This window comes from Hypomesus transpacificus, chromosome 22 (genome assembly GCF_021917145.1).
Source record: "Hypomesus transpacificus isolate Combined female chromosome 22, fHypTra1, whole genome shotgun sequence".
In the NCBI taxonomy this organism is placed as follows: Eukaryota; Metazoa; Chordata; class Actinopteri; order Osmeriformes; family Osmeridae; genus Hypomesus; species Hypomesus transpacificus.
Window position 1 is genome coordinate 4,030,281 of NC_061081.1, and position 24,053 is coordinate 4,054,333.

The following is a 24,053-nucleotide window of genomic DNA, read 5'->3' on the forward strand; positions in this document are numbered from 1 at the left end:
ATTTATTTGGCTGCTTTTACATATTTCTTGAATGGTTGTGGCTCGCACCTACTCTAAATACAGATTATATTGGATTCTATGTGTACTGTATAATAATGTAACCCTAACAATACTGTTAACGAGTAATACATAGTGGATTTATCAATGTTTTCATGATCAATCTTTTGTGTACACTGCTACCTTTAATTTTAAATTGATAACTAATGACATCGAAAATTCTTTTTCTTGGAAATACATTTCTGGCTGGAAACCAATTGGATGAAACGAGGATGGTGTAAAGGTTATAGTCAAGGCACTAGACCAGGGGTGTCGAGCTCCGGTCCTCGAGGGCCGCTGTCCTGCATGTTTTAGATGTTTCCCTGATCCAGCTCACCTGATTCGAATGAATGGTCGTTATAACAACCCTTTTAATTGAATCAGGTGTGTTGGAGCAGGGAAACATCTAAAACATGCAGGACAGCGGCCCTCGAGGACCGGAGTTCGACACCCCTGCACTAGACTGACTGGCTGTGAGCACAATCATGCAGTTAGATTGTATAGGATCGTTATGGAACTATGTATAGGCCTACATACAACTTCTACGCTTGCCAAACTGTTCATTTCTAAGCACGCGCCAAGAGGAAGACGCACATGGCCGTTTTATATACGAAAATCCCTCTGTGCGACATCTATAATCTTTTATAAAACCAACTAAAACCAGTTTGAGCCGTATTCCGACATTACGGGGGTGGGGTTATGACGTTTTAAGACCCACCCTTTCTCTGTTTCTGAATAAAGACATCCACCGAACCAGGCACCGGCAATTTCTACGCACGCGGCTCCTAGGCGTAATAGAGCTGGACTAGACGTTTGTTTCCTGATCCCGCGCTGTATTGATATTGCGCGCGTCACCTTTTAATTTTTTGTATAGTGTGCGATGTGTGGTAAGTTGTTAAATATATACTTTATAAACTTGTCAATTGTTTTTAATGTATTTTGTTATAGCTAAAGATTCAGAAGTGAACAACTGCTGGCAAGCTCACTAGTGGTACAAACTAGCGACAGGTAACTAGTTACTTCAATTAAACGCGTAGCTTCCTACAGTAGCGTTAAACCCATCTGCTGATTCCAGTAACCTAAATCTGCCTTGTCGTGCTGGCAATGTCAGTGTTGTTTAAGGTTAGCTTTCTAGCTTAAGCTTTGAAGCATGTTTCTTAATTGTATCTATTATTTTGGCCAAGAATGATGGCTCACTAAAGTGTTAAGAGATTACGATGACATGTTAGTTATCAAACAACGAAATGTAACGTTATTACATTTCTATCTGATGTTGCTTACTTCCATTCTGTTACCATAAGATTTGCTGGCGTTGAGGACGTTAGTATAGGTGTTGCCTATCTTCGCGGGTGGCAGGCTACTGTAGCTGGGTGGATGGCTACTGTAGTAGCTATCTGGAAAAACGCTATGAATAAATGAGGACTACACGTGCTCGCTTTTTCCTGACAACAAATTAAATGACAATCAATTGAACTTATGTCGAGTAATGGCTTGCTAATTACTGTCTTGGTTTGTAATTGCAGTCAAAAATATTTGTATATGTTATTGCCACAAGCTAGCCAAGTACATTTATTATGTTCCTGCGACGTCCCTTAAAATGGCCTCCGTTAGTGATTTCAGGCTAGACGGCCCTCATTTAGCTCCAATCTATGTTTTAAGATGGAACGTGTTTTATCCTACAGAAATCTAAATTGTTTTTTAGTCCCAGAACAGTGAGTGGTTAATACCACGAATCGTGTATTTTTTTTTCACTCAACATCTCCTCCCATGGTTGACATGAATATTGAGTGTCTCGTTGAGAAACCTTTTCCTGTATTCATTGTCAATGGGTCCGCTGACACCGCCCTCTTGTGACGTCAGAGGAAATGTTTTTTCCTGGTCCCTGTATTGCTCACAGGCATTGATAAAGTGGATGCACATGTCTTGTCCAGTTAATCTGTAACTAGTGTTTTTGTTTCTCACCTTTTTTTCAGGATGTGCACCCATTCACTTCCAGTAACTGTTGCACAATGGGAGTACACTCAGTCAGTCTGGTAGCTGGTAGCAGTCAAAGAACCTGTAGCAAAACTAGTACAATTACAGGATAGCATTAAGCCCACTTTGTAGGTTACTTTAATAACTTACTGCTGTTTAGTCAAAACAAAAGTACGTAAAAAAGTTATATTCCATCGTTTACACAGCTCAGAAACCCAAAAGGTTTGGGGCCCGAAGAAATCCCTGCTTGAAAACATTGATACCTCTTTTATTTAACCGAGCAGCTTTGTAATTGATTGTCTTTTTGGGCAAACATTCCCTCAAACATAGTGAAGTGGATAATTGTTAAGAGAAACAAATCTATCCTGCAAAATGGTTTCAACAACTCTAGCCACCATAACACTGGCCAGCACCTTAGTTGTCATGACCCAAGGTCCACTGACACCCTACATGTGGCTGCTTATTGTTGGCTTCATCATCGCTTTTATCCTGGCCTTCTCTGTGGGAGCCAACGATGTTGCCAACTCGTTTGGTACCGCGGTAGGCTCAGGAGTGGTCACTTTGCGTCAGGCCTGCATCCTGGCCTCCATCTTTGAGACGGTGGGCTCTGTGCTCCTGGGGGCCAAGGTGAGCGAGACAATCCGTACGGGCATCATCGACGTGGGCATGTACAACGGTTCCGAACACGTGCTTATGGCTGGATCTGTCAGTGCCATGTTTGGTAAATGATTTTAATCCAAAAGGCTGGTAAAAAATTGTTTTAAGTATGAGCCCAATGTCTGATATATTCTGTAACTGAAAAAGATTTGTGGCCATACCTGAAGCTTTGTTTCTGTGCGGATTGAATGCCATACTGATGTACTGTTGCTTTGATCTCCCCTCTAGGTTCTGCTGTGTGGCAGTTGGCTGCTTCTTTCCTCAAACTTCCCATCTCTGGAACTCACTGCATCGTTGGTGCTACCATTGGTTTCTCTTTGGTTGCCAGAGGCCAGCAGGGTGTCCGGTGGATGGAACTTCTCAGGATTGGTGAGACAACAGCTGTCTAGGAACCTAAATCTGTTTGTGACCCATTTAATTGTTCAGCAGAGTAAAAAGAATATGGAATATTTTGGGGAATGGGGGTTAAGTGTTTGTCTTGCAAGTGAAGTCAAAGAACTACCGTAATTTTCGGACTATAAGCCGGGCCTTTTGTCCAATTTTTTGACCCTGCGGCTTCTATAATGGTGTGGCTAATCTATAAATTTTTACGGCTAATGGTTAATAAATGGGAGCTTCCTCAAGCAGCCATCTCTTTCCCGACAATCCCCTCTGTGCACAAACCCTTACATATGATAATTAAACATTAAAACACCTGCGGCTTATAGTCCGGTGCGGTTTATATGTACACATCGTTCAATTTAGCTGCTCTTATTAGGGCTGTCAAAATTGCTCAAATTACGTTTAAATATTCCCAGAAAGAAACACGTTTTCGAATATATTCGAATTTCTGGTTGCGCAATAGGTACGTCAATAACAGGACAAATTAATACAACGAAACATCACTACTTGTATACTGTAGGTAGGCCTAATTTTCTTAAGTTTAAACATATTTGACAACATATTACCTACACAAAAATAAGTAAATGAACCAATGGCCAAGACCGCAGACCTTGGCCTCTCGCTCGCACACACGCACTCTCTTTCTCTCTATCTCTTTAGAATATTCGTTGACAGCCCTACAGTTTATATAACGGTGCGATTTATAGTCCGAAAATTACGGAATGTGTTGGTGATACATTTTTTTTTAATTCTCTGTTTAATTGTTCTGCGCTCTCTACAGTTGCCTCCTGGTTTCTGTCTCCCTTACTGTCTGGCATCATGTCAGGCATTGTCTTCTACCTAATCCGCATGTTCATCTTACACAAGGTATGCCTTATCAAATCGAAATGCACTATTATTACAGAATGTGGATTGTAGAAGCTTCCTGTGAGGAAAGTGTTGGCGGTTATGTTCTAATCTAGACCATTAATGATCATGTTTCCGCTAGAATAAAGCCCATCTTTGTACTTTTCATTCCCTGTAATCTCAATCATTATGTCCTATCCAATATACCAGTGTGTCCTGTGTTCTACCATTAACTGTAACCTGACAGTATAACAGGGTAACTTTTGTTCACAGTGGGTGGAGTGTTTCTGACCTGCTCAGTCTCTCTCCCCGCAGAAAGACCCTGTTCCCAATGGACTGAAGGCTCTGCCTGTCTTCTACGCTGTCACCATGGGAACCAACGTGTTCTCCATCATGTTCTCTGGTGCACCGAGTGAGTAACCTTGTTTCACTCTCCATCTCACCCTGCATTCCTACCTGTAGCCACGGGCTACAGAAATGAACCACAGCCGGATGCTGAGTGGTAGTGGGAGATGTGAGGGAGTTGTCAATGTGGGTCACCACCGTAATACAAATTCAAAAATGGGCATGAGGGAGATAAAAATCTGATGTCTTTCTATTTTTTACATGCATGTCTGTTCCTTTCCGAACTAAAGCAGGGACATTTTAACTCTGCAAATGCATGTTTGTCACAGTCTCTGGTTAAATGGCTTGGATTTACCTTGATGGTGGCAGTTACTAGTTTTGTTTTTCCCTGGTAAAGAACCCTATTTAATTAGCTACTTTCGCTCCTTTTGTTTTCTTCTACCTACAGGACTGAACAGTTCAAGATGTCAACTGGCCTGGGCCATTAAATGAAGGCTTAAGGCCAGGGTTTGACCAAATATGCGCTTGTGTGTGCTTATGGGTGTATTCATGCATATCAGCAAACGTGCATAGAGAAGATCACTTTCACTCACTGCAGGGGCCTCTGCCCTGCTGACTCAAATCACATAGTGTACTGTTATGTAATTTACACCCAGACGCGAGTGTATCGCACTCAAGCACCTATACTGTGGGTATTCCTTGTGCAGAGAAGGGGATGATTTAATTCCTGCTGCACTTTCAGATGCATAACCACAGGATATAGATGGACAGGAGATTAAAGACTGAGGCAGAGGCAGAACTGAGGCAGAACTGAACTAGCACAGTCATCAGTGGTGCACACTTGGTTTACTGACACACACTGCTAGGCTAGAGGGTGTGTATTCCATGCTCTTTTCAATACCTATAGTCCGTAAAGGTGGTCCTAATGGGATAATCCTGATCTTTGACAAAAAGCAGTAACTTCCTCTATGTCATAAGCACCAGGATATACAGTTATAGCAAAGCAGGAGCACATACCCTTCACAGCAGGAGTGTTTATTTTCCAATACAGGGGTCCTAGTAATTATTTTTTCCTCAATACAGACTCTTATGTAGCAGTTGTGTAGTGGTAAGTCAGCCCTGTCAAACTGAGTTGGGTGCCATGGAATGTGGAGAAAGGATACATGGCTGTACATTTGGTGTTCTCTGTTCTTTATAGAATCCCTTTTTACATGTCACATACACTTGAACGTTCACGCCTTAGTACTTTGTGGTCGTAAAATGAATCTACCTATCGATGAAAGTAATCAATAGATCAAAAAGAATACACGTTCGAAGCCCTGGTTGTTCAACACCTTAGAAATCAGTCACATAAACACAAAAAACATTTTTGGTCATTTAAAAGGTCTACTATAGATGGAAGAGTCCAATAAGGAGGCTTTACAAAAGCACATTATCATGAATGTGAATAGTTTGTTCGCGCTAGGTGCAAATATTTTCTTAATTTGTAACTTTCTTGTGAGTACACCCTTTTTAAAATGTTTGGTGTTTTTATCTTTTTTTTTTTTTTTACCTGCATGGGTTCTGAAAATGGGAAGCAAGAATTTGACACCCGTCCTGTTGGTGTTTTTGTGTTGTTAAAACTGGAATGCAAATTTTCTGCTTGGTTTCCCCTTTGGAAAACAAACCGCATGTGGCATTGGTTGCTTGGGGGACCCAACACAAACCACTTATGACAGTATTGCAGATGAATTGTTGATTAAACAAGCCAACACATGCTTACATCATCAAGATGTACCATCTGCTAACTGCATTGCTTGTATGTACATTGAAAAATATAGTGGGTGTCACAAGATCTAGATTACAGTACGACTATGAAACAATAGTTTGGTTTTATATACTGAAAATACTCTACTGCAGAAAAGTTCACCCCTCCAGGAACTTATTTAGAAGTTGGCTAAATAAATGTCTCTTGACCTGGGAGGGTTACAACTGTAAGAATGTATTGCTGTTATGTTTAAAGAGGATGTTCACCCTTCATCTATCCTTTCCAAACATTTAGTCATTCCTACAGTTGAGTTATAGGGGGGATAACAAACCGTGTTATTGTGTAATGTGGGCCACGGGATGCAAAGGGTTACAAGTGAGGGGTTTGGAAAGTTACTGTGGTTAAATTCCATTTCCTGAGCACTCCCATTCATCCCACTGTGTGTCTGTGGTGGAGACTTGCCCCTTTTGTGTGGGAGTGTTTATTATATGGACAGCCTATATTTTTATACTTTCATTGTTTCCAGAGGTTTGACCTATTCTGGGGTCATCATCACGTCTGACTACATAGAAATGTACCCAGGCTTATGCAAAATTTACACACCCAAATCTCTGTTTCCAGTGGTTACTTATTTTTGTCCACTCTTATTTTTGCACTTCAACCTGTTCCTCTACCCCACCTTATTCCAACACTGGTCAAACTGAGCACCCCGAGCTGGCTGCACCTGTCCTGGGCTGTCCCACAGGCACTTACTCATCCTAGTGAGTGCAGGCAGCTGGGCTATAAAAGCTGCACGCTTCCTTCCCGATTCCTCTCCCAGACCCTCCTCCTTTCCTTTCCCCGGAGGGACAGAGTTTGTGTTGCGTAACTAAACACACAGAGCAGATATGTCCTGTCCTGCAGTCGGCTGCTGCTGTAGCATGTGAGGGTGACTCGAGTATTATAGGTTGCTGTGGACTGTAGACCCTAAATGAACGATATGACCAAGTTCTCTTATCTTTCAGCCCCTGGCCTTCTAATCAGTTTTTTGTCTGTGTTTTTTGTTGTTGTAGACTTAACCAAAGTCACACTGTAGAGACCTTGCAGAAGTTTAACAAACCACTTCCTTTTAACTGCGTAGCTAACTTGTATCTTCTTGGTATGACATTAACGGGTTGTTTTTCTGCCTAGGTGTTTCATTTAATGGCACCCCTGTTGCCACCAGCATACAGAGCTGCATTGACACGATGCGTTGTGACGTTTGCAGGTTTTCTTATGCTACACTGATGACTAGTAAATCATCACCTCCCTTTTTTGTACCCCCTCCCCATCATCTCTCCTTGCCTTTTAAACAATTGTCTGTGGAAAGTGGCAGGGCACTTGCAACACCCCTGTCTTTTTCACACCATTTTAGAATTGCATAACTGCTGCGTAACATCTATGAGCAACATGCTTAATAAGTGACTGGGAATATTTGCTACCTGCAGTGTGTGTGATCAATGAAGCGGTGTTGACTGGGAGCTTATGTTTGGCAACTTAACATATTGGGTAGATAAATTCCTGAGCACATTCAGATTCCTTGTAGACTTATTAGCTGAAGATCTTCTGTTCAATAAAAAAAAAAAAACTATAATCATCACTGAGTCACTTTTGTGGTTGTATTAGTCTTCAGAAATGTTAATATTACATATTTGTAACCTTATAAACAGTACCTGTACATTTATTATTTTAAGTAGACCTGCTGAAAGAATATCAAGGTCTGAATGCTTGTCCTAAAGACTGTCAAGTTATTTTATTTAATATTATTCTTTATCTTGCTCCATGTCTTTCTTTCCCTCTCGATCTCTTGCACCTAACATCTCCAGTGCTGGGCTTTGACAAGGTCCGTTGGTGGGGAACGCTGCTCATCTCTCTGGGCTTGGCGGCGCTGACTGCTGTAATGGTCTGGTTTGTTGTCTGCCCTCGACTCAAGAAGAAAATTGAACGTAAGTTTCCCCCTCTTGCCTTTTTTAGGATTCCTCCGTCAGGCAAAAACCCATTGTAATTGTTGATATTATAATAATTGTAATTTCTCAAGAACTCGTGGGTAAAAGTTTTGAAATTTGGCAAATTGATACAACGTGCCACAATTAACGCCCATACCAAGACTGGCCCACATCAGACCAAAGGGGGTCCCAAATGTCCACTTTTTAAAGTGATGGCAAACCCCATTGCGCCAATTCTCCTGAAACTTGGTGTACATGCCTCATTTTTCATGGGGAACAAAAAAGCCTCATGGACTCATAAGGTCTGCCATGATATAATTTCCTGTACAGTGGATTTGGGAAAACCTTCAAAATTCCTCTTTTGAACCAAAGGTCCAATTGACTTGAAATGTTGTACAGACATGTATAATGTATTTCAAAATGTTATTTGGGACAATTGAATCAAATACAACATGACAGAAAGGGGTGTATTTATGTAAATGTCCACATTGCTTCAATATGTTGGTCACTAAATCGATTGTCATTTTGAATTATGGTTTTTCAAACCGAATAGGCTTAAAGATGACACCCCCCTTCAATACCATGCAAAGTTTCACCTTAATATGTGAAAATATGACAATTACAGCTGTTTGAGCTTGGACCAAATCTGAAAATGCCTGCCATAGGAGAAACGTCTTTTATTATCCAGTTACTGAACATTGCAAATTCCAGTTCTGGGAATGGTTCAATTGTATGAGATGTTGTGCTGGTAAACAAAGGGTTGTAGGTTCAAGACCAGTCAGAGGCATTGTTTTTATTCGACAGAAGGGTTTCTAGTCTTCTGGTCAATCTTCCGGTTGTAAAACATAGCAATGAGTGTTTATTTGAGCCTCTCAGAACACTCCATCTGTTTAGCGAGACTGTAAACCACTGCAAAACAAGCCAGGTTCACCACAGTAGCTAGCTACTTGTAGTCTACGCATGGTACTGTCAGATTCACAACCGAGTTAGCTCTAATGAAGTATATTTATTGTTCAGCTGGTTCCCTGAACCTGTTGCTCAAATTCATTTCAGTAACCTAAGCCAGGACACATCACCACTGATTCTAGGCATTTGAATTTCCCTTCCTTGACAAGTTATGGCACCCCTTTTCAAAGCACTACAAGTAAGCTATTATTTACAGCAGCAACCCAGTCATCTCGTGGTCCCGTTTTTAAAGGAAATTTACATCTTGATTGTGTACAACTTTTTCTTCCCCAATCTCAACGAATAGGCGAACACGGCAACAGGATTGACATTGTTGAAAAAAATTACCACAGTATTTTGCTCACTTCTTATGCTTCTAAACTCCATTAAAACAACAATTCGCGTATCTGAAACCGTAAGCTTTCAAGGGCCAAACTTGACAAATGAAAATTCTGACAAATCAAAGGTGTATAGGCATTCTATACAAATTCAAGTTTTAGTCCAAGGGAACTTTATTGTCACAGACATTGTCAAGTCGCTCTGGGGCAATTCCATGGTAAGGTCACCCTTACCATAGAAAAAAAAAAGTTGTGCCCACACAAATATAACTGTTGTTAAAATGTTCACTTAGGTCTATATTTTGTTGCATGTAACCACTCTGATCTAAATTTATAGACAATTGCACTCTTTTACATAATATACAAGTTGTGCACTCATGCACATTTTTTTTGTCACATGGCTGTATTGTATCATTTTAAGAACGGGGTAAATGGACTCCAGTTTTCAATAAAATGTTACCATTTAGCATTTTCCTGATTGACAAGGGAATGATTGAGCATTGTCTATGCTCAGCTTGAGTTAAAAGCACAACTCCTTAAATGCATTAAGCCTCTTGTTTGAGTCAGTGAGTTCCATGGCCAGGTCACGTCCGTAACGTTTTGTAGAATAAGTTTATGCCTATCAAACAGTGTTGATGCTACAACATCCAAAGTTTCTGTGCAAAGCTTATGGTTAACCAATGGTTAGTTTATAAAAAAATTCTTGCCCCTTTGTTACTTTTAAAAACTTTAATCATGTGTTATGGACGTGACATTACGGACGCTACACAATGTAAATCTTCACAATACTGTTCACAACACAATGGAAATGTTCTCAAATGAAACGGCAAAGCTAACAATCGTGTTCGGCTGTTAAACCCCTTTCACCGACGTGTTTCAGTGAAACAGACATTCCAGTCATGATTATAGTTGGAATCATGGGTAACATGATATAACCTAAATATCTTCAACGATCGACATCTTCTCCAGTGATACTGAAATTTCGAGTAGCCTAATTGTCTTGCCGTAACTGTCTTTGCTATAACCTCGATCCCCACTCCATGTTTGTAATATTTACTTCCTACTAGAGAGGAACTCTATTGGTTTAGGCATTTAAGGCGGCGCTTTGTAATTTGCTCGCACTACCTGTGTCGGATCAAGCTGAGGTAGAGTCCACAGCTTCGATCAAAGATGTCTTGAAGGGGTCATTGAATGTGTTTTGTGGGTATGTCACACAGTTTATTTGTAACTCAATGTTTTTAATTTCAGTGCTTAATTAATAGTTTAATGTTGAAAATCCCTTTTCATGTGGCGTTTTATGTAATTTGCAGAAGACTGGTCCAGACGCGTCACTTCCATGACGTTCAAACGTCATATCCGAAATGCTGGTTTCCCAAAAAAGACAAATATAAAAATAAAAAAACATTCATTACTCAAAATCATTTGTAAGACTGAGTATTCACAGCTAAAGATGATTGGTGACCATTCAGAACTTTTATAATAGTAATTTCACAACAACTCCATCAAAAAAAAGATAAGGGGTCATTTTCTTGTACCCAGCGCAATTGACTTTGTACACTGACGCAAGTATCATTCCTATTTTGCACTCAACGGAAAGCAGACTTTTCCCTTCACAGACGCACATCGGTAAATTAGGGAAGGAACTGTGCTCCCGGGGCAGTTCAGCGAAAAGAGGGGGCGTGTTCCGGCGCAAACGTTCCTTGGTGTTATTTTGCAGTTTGCAAAAAATAGTTCCGCCACAGACCAGGAAAAAGTCAATGGCGCGTTATTCAGATGCTATTTTAAGGGTGCATGCTTGGCCCGTGCGCTCTACTGACGAGGCCAGGCTCCTTTTCCTGCAAGCTACGTTACATTTCTTCCATGTCAATGATTGAAAAGAGTTTCATGAGTCTCTGTATGTGAACTTGATTTTTAACAATTGTGGCAAATTCCGTTATAATAGCAATCCGCAAGATGACAAGCGCGGCTGCTCTTAAAGGAAATGTGAGATGTTGCTCTGATTGGTTTATTGCACGTTACGCCCAAACCACGCCTATGAGTAATGTAGCTACTTGAGACCAACCCATTTTAGATTTGCGCCAGGCGCAGAGTCATTTATCCCGCCGGTATAATAGCAACAGCGTCGGAGTCCCGCCCACAGTCACTTGCGTTTCACATTTTGATACTTGCGTTTCAGATTGTTAAAATAAGGCCCAAAATGTCATTATCAATGCTATTTTGGAGGCCATCTTGAAAATCTCCAGTGACATTTCAGATGGTTTTCTTAATGTTAAAACTATTTCACAAGTTATTTTAGATGTTGAGAAAAGCGCTGTGAAGTTTGATTCTTGATTTTCCAACAGATTCTGTGTGTATTTCAGACACGTCACATCCATAACAGAATAATGTCACATCCATAACACAGGTTTTTCCTCATAAAATTCTGCATAAAAGACTAAATGTAAATTGCTATTTTTATGTTCACCTAAAACTCCATCATCTTGTCAATATCAAACTTTCTACATTAGACTTGAGGGTTCAGAGTTAGTCTCCAGAAAATTACTGTCATTTCTCGTCACATCCATGTGATCTGAAAAATGTGGAATGTGAAAAACACATCCAGGTGTTTTTGTAATGATTTTGTTTGAGAAATATTTTTAGCAAAAAATGGTTTTCCTCCTCTATTCTACCCATTGAGTACTTTCAGAATATGCATGACAAATTTAAATATTGTAAGAAGCTTTGTTTTACTGATACGTTTTTGTTGTAATAACTTTGTAAATGTTGTAATAACTTTGATATATATACATATATGCCTTAAAAATCCTTTATCGGTCGGGCTCTAATGGATACTATGTTATTGTGCATATAAAATGCACAGTGCAGACCAGTGTTGGGTAAGTTACTTCAAAAAAGTAATTTATTACTAATTACTTCATCAATATTGTACGTAAATTACTTTTGTAATTACTCTGTCTGAAAAGTAATTTAATTACTCAATAAGTAATGTACTTCTTACAATCCCTAAAAACCTTGACTGGATAGACAACAGAAAGGAAAGTCTTTCAATAATTAAATACAAGTCAAACTTGGAACAGTTTAGCTTTTTAAAACACAGCCTACTAATACTTAACATTTTAGTAACATGTGTAACCTTCTTTCGTCTTTAGTTACCAAACAATATGTGCATAACACAAAAGCTTAACTTTAAGTTAAACATGACATCACAGGATTCTACAGAACGCAGCAGTAGCATCTCTTCCTGCAATCTAGTTTACAATATTTGTTTTAAGCTCACCTTCAGACACTTTCTGCACTGGCGACGTAAAATCAGGTTTTGCCTGCTTAACAGGTGTTGCTGAGGTGTTATCTGTCGATGCCAAAGTAAATTCCTAGTCTGTGCAAACTTTAATTATGAACATGGATCACTCAAAACTGTTGGTCGATGCTGCCTTGTGAGGTGCTTCAGTAGGTTACTTGTGCTAGCCGCAGCCGCATATCGTTTTTCTCCCCAGGACATAGCTTGCACTTTACATTAATGTTCTTGTTAACCTGTGACAAAAAGGTAAAGTACTTGGAATATTTCCTTTTGGTAAAACAGCTAGAGCTACTTGCTGCAGCCGAGTCCGAAATCTTCCACTTCAAACAGCTAAAGCCCGCGTTTACGCAGCAAAAACTCGAGTCTCCCGTACAACTGCACTACAGCTAACGATTTTAAAGAGGCAGCGTTCACTTTTACCCTAAAACGATACATTTCGATTTTAATTCAATATTGATTTCTGCAGAACTGTTTTACTAATTTACAGTATGTAGTAAGTACCTTACAAGTAACTGTAATTAAATTACCTAAAAATTAACAGTAATCCCTTACTTTACTTTTCCAGTGGATAAGTAATTTAATTACAGTAACGCATTACTTAGTAACGCGTTACACCCAACACTGGTGCAGACATTGAACTTAAGAGAAAAAAATAAATATTAATAAATATTTTGCAGTCAGTTGGTCGTTAGTGGGTGTATGTGGCGCAGGAGCACCTGTTCATGAGATTTCCTTGTAGTGTGTCAAGTAGTCTGATGGCCTGTGGGGAAAAAGCTGTTGCTGAGTCTGGTAGGCTTGCACCGCATGCTTCGGTAGCTCTTGCCAGATGGTAGGAGGGTGAACAGTTTGTATGCTGGGTGGGTGGGGTCTATGGTGATGGCTCTCTTGCGCCAACGGGACATGTACATGTCCTGAATGGATGGTTGGGCTGATCTGGTGATCTTCTCTGCTGTCCTCACCACTCTCTGCAGGGCCTTCTGGTCAGCAGCAGACCAACTGCCGTACCAAACTGAGAGGCTGCTGGTTAGGATGCTCTCAATGGCACCTCTGTAAAAGATGGTGAGGGCAGAGGGTAGGAGGTCAGCTCCTGTGGAATGTGTGATTTAAATAATATTGTATAATTACAATTCATGTATCCTATAGACAATTTTTTTGTTTGTGAACATTCGGGATGCGCGCGCAATGTGGCAGCAGAAAACCGGGAAAGGATACCATTTAAAACAGCAAAAGGACCACACGGATCATACAAATAGTTAGATTTAAAAATTACCAAAAAAGTTGAAGAGGACAGCCTTAAAGAGAGAAAGCGATTCCCCATTGACCTGTCGCATCAAAATTTTGATTTGGGTCACGAAAGTCTTGACATTTGAGTGAGAATGTTGCCCGGTACAGACCATAGTCGAGCGGCAACCATGTCTTCACGTTTTGTCACAAAGATCCTAATTTTAAAATGTTACTGTAAATTCTACATCTACAAAGTCGAGCAGGGCAGCTGTCAAGAGATATGGGAATTCTAATTCTTTTAGCCAGCTGGTCCGATTATTTTGGTGATTTATTTAAACTGGCAATCTGAGTGAGACATCCCCATTACACGTTAGCCTCAGTCAAACTCGTCGCTCACTTGCAGTGTGCACAATGTTGTATTTCACTCCATTCTACACCAGAAATGTCAGGGAGGTCTTATCGTAGATAAGAACCTGCCAAGACGGCCATCTCGGATTTCTTTAAGCCTGTTTTATTCATCATTTGCCTGAGAAAGCGACCTCCGTTAGCCAGGCTAGTTTTGCCCGATCACCTCGTTAGGCTATTTAAAGGTACCGGGGTCAAGTGACTTTTGTGCATTGACAAGTGAAACGTAAATGTACTTGTCCAAAGGACAAGTGCCTCAAAAAGTTAATGTCAAGCCCTGTAATCCAGTGGACAGAGATATATGATGACCTGATCTACACTCCAAGTGTATTATACCCGGGAGAAGTTTGTCTTTTGCAACCGACATGCGCAGTTGAGCCAGTTTGACAGTCGTGTGACAGGGTGAAAATTGGTCTATATACACACACCATCAAAACCTACCTCAGTTTATGCTGTCCAGAGTGTAACCTTTTGGAAAAGCTGGAATATATGGCTTTTGTCATGTTCTGTCCAGGCAGATCGCTATAGGATCTTAAAATGATTTCTTATTGAGATTGACATCATTCAGAGCCAATGAAAATGGGGGGGGCACCTGAGAACCAATCAGATTCCAGGGGGGGCACGTGCCCCCCCCTGAAATACAGCAAAAAAATGTTTTGGCTGTAAGGGAAATAGGACCAAAATATGTGCAATATTACGTTAGCTATTAGACTATTACATAAACCTGTTTATTTTTTATTTATTTTTTGAGCACCGAAGACCCATTTTGACCCAGAAAAAACCATGGACCTTTAAGCTTGCTGTAAACCCCACTTTAGCTGATCAGTCTTCATGTTAACAGTCTGTTAACATGTATATTTGCAAGCCTCAAAGTTTGGTTATTGCATTTGTTATGTTTTCCATATTCTTGTCATTTAGGCTATATGCTATCTTATTTTCCAGTTTTCAGCTCAGCAACCTCGGTTTTGCATATTCTAAGCTAGCCGTAAACCTCCACTTGGCTGCTACATTCCCAGTGTAAGCAAACGCTTGCTAGTCTGTTAACATGAATATTTGTAAGTCTCCAAGCATAGACGTCACACCTTAAATTCTACCTGTTGCCTTTCACCATCCACTTATTTAACCACTGTCACATCCCTTGACATGCCATTTAATTTTCCCTCTTTTGTATTTTTAGTCCCCTGACAGCTTTTTTTGCTTTATCCATCGTTTTCCAGAGCCGACAACTCGCTACTCGTACCTGCTCGCTCAGAGCTCAATGCACCCCCTCTCCCTCTTCTTTGTAAAAGATCTACGATGGAATCTTATGAGATAAGGTGCCTACCCTAGCCTGTTACTGCTCCAAAATTTTATATAACATTGAAAAAAATGCAGAAACAGCAGCTACATATAGAAAATACCCCAAAACGATTGTATTTTTTTTTTTTTTAACCATCACTTTAGCTCCCCCATGGTGCTGCGCCGCATATAGCGCTTACCCACTTTTTACGCCACTGCCCAGGGGTTTCTGTTGTTTGACCCTTACGGTGTGTGTCCACTACAGCGGAGCAGGCAGTGCGGGGCGTTGGCTTCCAATTCATTGTCAATGAAACTGGGCGTTGACGCACGTCAACGCTTGCGTAGGGCATTGTGGGAAGGCGAGCGGAGCGTTGCAAGCTGGATTTTCCCAGCTTTATGTAAATGAGCGTTAAACGCTGCTGTTGGCCAATCGGACATGACACACCCTTTTACACAAACTACAACGGTGACATTGGAGAACTACAACTCTGTATTAACTGTTGGACACGCCCCCGAGTGTGGTGTACTGTGGGAAGATAAACAGTGCAGAGCGTTAAAACAACGCTGTAGTTGACACGCACTGTTACAGACCTTGGGTCTTGCCGGTGCGGAATGCCTAGCCTGTAGTGTTTTAAAGCTATTATATCTCCAGAAAGATCTTTTGAAAAGTTGGAGTTTCGTAATGTAGTTCCATTGTAGACTATTCTTGTACTAAGATGTGACAGTACAGGCAACATATTTAACATGAAACGCACATTGTTATTGGGAGCTGAAGTAACCGCTGCCATACAGGGCGCTGCCATGGTAACCAAATTTTACACATTGCCGGTAACATTTAGCCTACAATCTTTCTATACCACAGCCTAGGCTATATCACGGTCTGTAGCTATCTAGCTAATAGGCTATACATTGTGAACTTGGTCTTTTTGAAGAATCAGATGGTCTACGAATCATGTAAATAATTATTTAAGTAAAGGAGCTCTTCTTATCTTAACACTTACATGAACGGCCTAGTTTGTGTTTTTGTGCAATACCGCAAACTTTGTCCTCAACAGTAGGTAGCGCATCATCACCTTTTTCAACATCCGGCAAAGTATGACTGAATTACAGCTGTTTGAACTTTTAAAGATCGTGTAAAGTGGAATTGAAAGAGTTTTAAGTTAAACACACCACAGAAGAATGTGTTGTTAACTACCCATCCAAATTCAGAGAAAAAAACATGTTAAATTAGGCTTTGAAATCGTGAGCAAATCAAAAGTCTTCTCTGCTTGAGACTGGGGGGGCGTGTCTCCTGAAGGAGCTGAATCTCCGTCCCCTCGAATGTATTGAATTCAGCAACAACAGCAACACTAGCCAAATCAATGCAGATATCAGAACAGTCCTACCTGCAGTCTGATTGTTTATGTATTAATTACCTTCTTTGTATCGTACCAGCTGAGTAACAGAATGCAACTGTCTGTGATCTGACGTAGATAGATCGTGTGACGTAAATCAGTCGGGTTTTGGCTCCGCCTATACAAAACCTGAGCTGAAAATGGAAGAGAAACTGTTCAACGGTTTAACTCCACATTTCAGTGCCACAACGTTTTCGCGCTTTGCTCATGCTTTCAGCAAACTCATTTCACATGTGTATATAATGAACTGAGAAGCAAGTCATAAAATTGGCTTTACAGCATCATTTTCCCATGGAAAGTTTCCAACAGCAAAAAAAAATCCCTGATTTTTGCAACTCTTATTGTGATTCATGCTGATGACACCACACCCAATAACCTGTTTTTCATGGATCAATAGTCTTCCATGTTCTTTGTCTCACGGAGACTTGAGATCTCCTGCTGTTTTACAGCAAAGGTACAAGCTGTTGATGGCCATCTTGAATGGTCATGATCTGTCTACAGCCACAATGATCCAGCAGACTGGGTTATCATAGTGGTCCACTAATTACCATTTACCTCAGTCACTAGAATAGCCCTGGTTGACTTAAGGTGATTGAGTTGGGGTTAACCATATTTCACAGGATGAAGGCCAAGGGTGACTTGGGCTATCTTGTGAACTAATTTGGCCAACAATCTAAAATTACTTGCTAGTGCCTGAATGGATTCCTGGCCTAACCAACTTTTGATCATGTAATCAGGGCAATGTATTGGCTGACCAACAAGCCATAATGTAATACTTTTAAAGAGTTTTATCAGAAAGTTTACAGTACAGGCTTCCGTTTGCAGCTTCAAACAGAAGGTTCTGAGGCTTGTCGTTATCAGTACACTGACAGGGCTTGAAATTAATTGTTTAACCTGGTGGCACTGGTGTTCCCAACTTCCAAAAAACAAAATGGACGAGCATCCATTTAAAATCTGCAATAAAGATTAGAACTAAAGATTAAGTTTAATTGTTTATGTAACGTTGGATAAAACGGTACCCGGTCACTGTCAGCTCACAGCAGGCACATACTGTGCAGTAGGCTAATTAGCAAGTGTTTTTGTAAAGAAATTAATACAGGTTTCACCGTAATTATTATTTGCACTCTCAAATGAGGTCTCACAGACAATTTCGGGAGCATATAACCAAATTGATTGCAATTTCAAACCCCGACTGAGCTCAATGTTTAAATATTCTCCCATACATACTTATCCTTATATCTTTTACCTAGTAGCAACTTGACTCATTATACCCCAAAAAATCCCTCTCTCCCGTCTTGTTATGCAAGTCCTTATAGCTCTCTAGTGGAGTGTTTCCCACGCAGACTCATTTGTGGCGGTGCGCCACAGAATCAACACCGGCCGTCACCATATTGCGTTTCGAAAAAAAAAAGGGTTTTAACAATATTTAGGGTTAAAACACGCAGCGTATTCGTTCACATCAGCATCAGTGCCGTAGCTAAAGATCAAGGAAAGCCCAGGCTACTTTTCGCTAGGTACCTACAAACATGTCTTAATTGAAGGTTCCCCTCGTTGTTTTGGTGTGAAGTCTCAGGAGCTAGCTACTTACCCGGCGTTGTTTTGTTGATTTTGTGAAGGTGTGAATAATTTTGGATTAATATTTAATATAAAGTTCTGTGTAACGAATCATTAACGAAATAATTATTTTGAACCCCCCCCGTTTGACATGAAACACCCCCCCCCCCCAATACGTTTCTAATCTGTGAGAAACACTGGGAGTAGTATCTTTATATAATAAAAAGAAGCATGTTTTTTTTTTTTTTTTACTTTTTATATAGTCTGCATATTTGGGCACCCACCCAGTGGCGCCTTAATGCCAGGCTTACCTGGGCTTAAGCCCGGGCTTACCTGGGCTTAAGCCTGGGGCCTCGACCAATCAGGGGCCTCTTAATAATAATACAAAACAATAATGATGATAAACGTCCGTATTCGCGGTGTCATTACTCTGCTCTACGGCGCATCTGGTGGTTGATGTGGAGAGGCCCCCTACCCCTTATCTAAACAAAATGTAACAAAAACTAGAGAGGGTACTGTGATGGCAGCAGATCCACTATCTGTGTCATTTCTTGAAGCACTCGGGGAAAGTACTTGACGCGTGCAAACTCAAAAGGTTTAAATTTCTTTATCTTGACTTAACCTGTCTTTACATAAAATAAACGTTTCTAATCTTTCACAGTTAAGCAGCACGTTTAAGTAGCACGGTCAAAAAACTGTGTACCTCCGTGCCTCTGTTCCTTCTAACTAACATGCTCTCTTCACATGGTCGACAACGTGTCAAAATAAAAGTCTCTAATTTACAGAAGTATTCATTATGATAACAAGGTAATAAAAAATATATTATTACAGAAATAATACACGTATTGTTTATGGCTCTAACAGGTACGATTTCGGTGTGCTTGCTTGCGTCGGTTGCAGATGGGTCCATTTAATAATTCATCCATTAATGAAACACGCTGAACCCCCCTTTGAGACAAGCTATTCTAACAACGTTGTCACCGGCAGTATATTTTTTAGATGGAATCGCGATTCAAACAGTAGCTACCATCTGCTAACTGAAAATATGCCCCCAAACAACACAACTTTTTGGTCTCAGTCAAGAGCCCTGCGTGGAGAAGCTAGCCTAGCTGCTGTTGTTAGCCAAATTACATTGCAGGGCTTGTTTGAATGTGCCGGAAATTAAAAACGTTTCTTTTGACATACATTTAGGCTGTGGCATTGAAGACAGCGACGCACCACACAAGCTTGAGTTTAAATACATGATTTAATGTGACATTACTTAGTGTACATGCAAGTCTTGAATTACTTAAATGTGCAGCGTTAATGATGCAAGTGCACCATGGCACATTGTATCCATGCGTCGTTGCTGACGTTATGAAGTAGGCTAGCACACCTTCGCTAGTGCCTTCGTTGACACAAGGCACTTTTTGCCACAAAAACTGAATGTCAGCCTAAACCGTGCAATGGAGCGTAAATAAAAAAAATACAAGCAACTCAATTGCTACCAAGACAAAACTTTTGACATTTGCGATTAGCGGGAAGGGGGCCTCAAATGGAAAAAAAAGTCCATAGCCCAGGGGCCTCAAGTGCTATTAAGACGCCCCTGCACCCACCCACAACAGACTTGACAACTTCTCCCCCTCCACCCCGCAGGGGAAAACAAGTCTTCCAGCCCCTCGGAAAGCCCTCTAATGGAGAAGAGGGAGCTGAGGGAGGCCCACAGTCCTATTCTGAAGCCTGTCCCTGAGGAGACCTCCACTCCCTCCTCACCGTCTGCTGCCACCACCCAGACCTCCCCCGTGCAGCCCCAGCCTCCCACAGAAGAGCCACGCAGGGTTACCTTTGACATCGGAGATTCTGACGACGTCGACAACAAGGACGGCACGGACACCGACAGCTGCAACACTAACGGTGGTGAGTGTGAGTCACTGGAATGGCTAGACTGTCTGTGCTTGTGGTGAGCAGTATTGAACTGAATTATTCTGAGTGCTTTTGGTCAGGCTTCCTCCTCTAGATGTAGTCCAAATAGTTTCCCTGTCTCCCTCATTGCTAAGCAGCTTTTTGTTCTATTCCAGTGTATGTAGTCCATTAAATCTGGCTTGTTCATTATCAGTCCCTAAACAGGTCCAGTCCACTAACCAAGTCCAGCTTAATAACCAAGTCCAGTTCAGCAATGGGCCTGCCCATGTCCCAAGCAACGGTTACAGCCAGTATCACACGGTTCACAAGGACTCGGGACTCTACAAGGAGCTGCTCCACAAGCTGCACCTGGCCAAGGTTGGAGACTGCATGGGCGAGGGTGGCGACCGACCAATCAGACGCAACAACAGCTACACATCCTACACCATGGCCATCATCGGCATGCATGGAGACTTTCGGCACAAGGAAGGTGAATTCCGTGCTACCGAGGATGGGGACAAGGGCACGGGTGCAGGCCAGGAAAGGAAGCGCATCCGGATGGACAGCTACACAAGCTACTGCAACGCTGTGGCAGTGCACGGCACGCCCGATGGCCTGGGGGAGGGAGAGGTGACCCTGGAGATGTGCGAGGAGGACGCAGGTAGCAGTCGCGGTTCCCTGGAGGACGATGGGCTAGAGGCAGACAGGCCAGAAGTTTCCACGCTTTTCCAGTTCCTCCAGATCCTTACCGCCTGCTTTGGCTCCTTCGCCCACGGAGGCAACGATGTCAGGTTGGTACAATGATAATACCTATAGCTATGTTAACTCACTATATACTCACATTGGATTTAAGTCAAATGCATTTTGAAATATTGGCAGGCATAAGTAGTGCTAGCATGTATCTGAACATGAAGGTAAGCATCTTCTTTTTCAGTAATGCCATCGGACCCTTGGTGGCGCTGTGGCTGGTGTACCAGAGTGGATCTGTGTATTCCAATGCCCCCACCCCTACCTGGCTGCTGCTGTATGGAGGTGTGGGCATCTGCACTGGTCTCTGGGTGTGGGGTCGCAGAGTGATCCAGACCATGGGCAAGGACCTCACCCCCATCACCCCCTCAAGGTACTAGCCAAACTGAATCCCTGGTATTCTTCCAGGATAAAAACACCACCACCCCGCCCTCACACAAACCTTAACCTACCAAGACATGACTAACCTCAAAAGTAACACTCCTCTCCCTCTCACACACACCAACATTTGACATGAGTCTGATTTTATTTTACTCCAGTGGTTTCAGCATAGAACTGGCCTCAGCTCTGACTGTTGTGGTTGCTTCTAACATTGGTCTGCCTGTGTCCACCACCCACTGTAAGGTAAGCAACCCTTGGGCAGACATTGGGCCACAACCTAGACTTTGAAAGGAGGGAGCGCTTGTTAGGGGTGTCAGTTAAACCATAAAAGTTTAAGGGGTTTAATTTGAGGTGAATGTTGCCGGTCAGCTGACCTTGGTGTGTTTGTGTCCAGGTGGGCTCGGTGGTGGCAGTTGGCTGGCTCCGCTCTAAAAAGGCTGTGGACTGGCGTTTATTCCGGAACATCTTCGTGGCCTGGTTTGTGACCGTGCCCATCTCCGGTCTGATCAGCGCTGGCATCATGGCCATCTTCACCTACGGCATCCTGACATGAGACTGCAGGCTGCCCCTACAACGGGGAAAAGAGTATGTCTAGGCACACGAGGAGGGAGGGGAAAGGAGGCAAACTGAAGTGAATCATCAACTGTCTTCCAAGCCAACACATCAGAAGAAAAAGGAAAAAAGAAAATGTTTCATAGGGGCGGGGTTGAAAGTTGTTGTGTTATAGGCCTATGGTTTTTGGCTGCATCATTCCCAACCATAAATTGATGGTTGTACCGTTTGCATCAGATCTCTTCCAAAATGAGCGTTTGTTTTCCTTTTTTATTTATATTTTGTGCTTCTGATCCTGTACATAGCCAAACTTAAATGTACTCAACCAAATGTTGTGTTGCTGAGCTCCATAACCTTTTTTGTGTAATTATGTACATACAATCATCTCTTTCGTGTTTAGTGTTTTTGTTCTTTTACAATTTAGGAAAACAAAACAAGTAAAATGCAGTATTAGTGTTTGTTACAGATGTATTTGTCCAGTCATAAATTACATGCTGAAATTAATCTAGAACAGGCAGTATTTTTTGTGTGTGTGACCATTGTTTAAAGAATGTGAGGGGTTTGTCACTAATCAACTCATTAGTGGTATTACTCTTCACCTTGTAACCCCCCCCCACTCCTATGTACAGGGAGGCATTGTTTCTCATGTAATTTACAGATGGAATTGAGTTGGAGGTTTAACGATCGGATAATATAGACATATAGACTGGACTAAATCATCTTGTCCTCCACTCAACTACTCGTGCTTACTGTTCTAATGATCAACTTTAGTTTCGTTTTTTTATTCTTGATTTACTGAAGTTGATGAATTTAGTTGTATTTATTAGTTAGTTAAAAGTTAAAATGGCAGTTTACTACACTCCCTAATTTAATGAAAAGATGGGTTCGGTGTCGTTGCTGTAAGATGCTGTAAGGCATTGCTGGTGTTACTTAGGAACTTACCACCTCATCTGACAGTTGAACTGCCATAAATAATTGGAAAATGTATTTTTATTTATATGGAAATCACAAAAATGGTTTGATGCCTTTTGTGTACCTCTTTCATATCTCATCAGAATCTTAAAACGCACACTCTAGATAATTGAAAGAACCAACTTTTTTCTGTATGTAAATTGTCACATTTTTGCTGGAGAATGTGTTGGCTAATGCAAAAAGACAAACACTTAAGACCTTCAAAAAAGTTTCCTGTTAAACTTGATTGCTTCATAATAGATTTTATACTGCGTTTTTTTTCTGCGGAAGTTGTAAATGCTACTTAATTTCCTTGTAATCCTGCTCTGTGGAATGTACGCAATTGCATAGACATGGATGCTTTTACTAATCCCACCCACCGACCGTCAGTAGTTGTATGTCTGTTTTTGATAAGGTTGTCGTAAAAAAGGCAGTGATAGCCTAACCTTGTGTTTTGGACCAGTGTGGTGTAGAGTAGACTACTCAGTCGGTTAAAATTCGAGTAATAACTGGGGCTGCAGTACTACGCTTACATAGATGCTGGCAGTAGTAGTCTACTGCTAAGGTAGTTGCCTTAATATTTCCCTTAGGTACCAAAGATAAGACTTGGAGGTTTGTTATGCACAGACTGCGCACATATGCTCTTTAGTCTGCACTTAGTCTGGACGTGGGAAGTGAACAATAAATACAAATTGAAACTATTTAGTCGATGTCTTTTAATTTTTTTTTTTTCTGAATTGAAGCGTTTTGCTTTGGCAGGCAACATGATCGTGTGTAAATAAAGTACAATATTCAAAGTGTCAAAGTCCTGAAATTAAAAGGACAAGAAGTTCACATATTTTTCCAGTCTGTAGATGAATTATGAATTAACACAACAGCTACATATTGGGTAGTCACATTTCATCTTTATTTACTGTAAACTTCCGCTGTCTTGTCTGAATCACACAGGTATCACAACATGCACAGTAGCCTACTGCTAATGAGTACTCTTTGGTACTGCAACAATGGGTTTTGTAAGCTCCGCCTCAGCCCGTCACATGTCCTGCACCGTATCACTCCAGAACCGCTATGACGCAGGATAATAACAAAAAAAAAACGTTAGCCTACATCAGGTATTCAGTTTCCCCCCAGAACTCAACACAATTTAGGCTCATA

At 41.3% G+C, this 24,053-nt stretch overlaps 1 protein-coding gene across 1 annotated transcript; it reads left to right on the top strand.

Annotated features, from left to right (window-relative positions):
- Positions 1-789: 789 nt before the first annotated feature.
- slc20a1b (solute carrier family 20 member 1b) lies at positions 790-23,599 on the top strand. The gene is made up of 11 exons (XM_047044689.1): positions 790-923; positions 2,010-2,731; positions 2,896-3,036; positions 3,830-3,915; positions 4,210-4,306; positions 7,831-7,950; positions 20,022-20,282; positions 20,482-21,058; positions 21,202-21,387; positions 21,554-21,638; positions 21,790-23,599. Exons 2-11 carry the CDS (start codon positions 2,383-2,385, stop codon positions 21,946-21,948), a joined length of 2,061 nt encoding a protein of 686 aa, XP_046900645.1. The 5' UTR covers positions 790-923; positions 2,010-2,382; the 3' UTR covers positions 21,949-23,599.
- Positions 23,600-24,053: the final 454 nt, after the last annotated feature.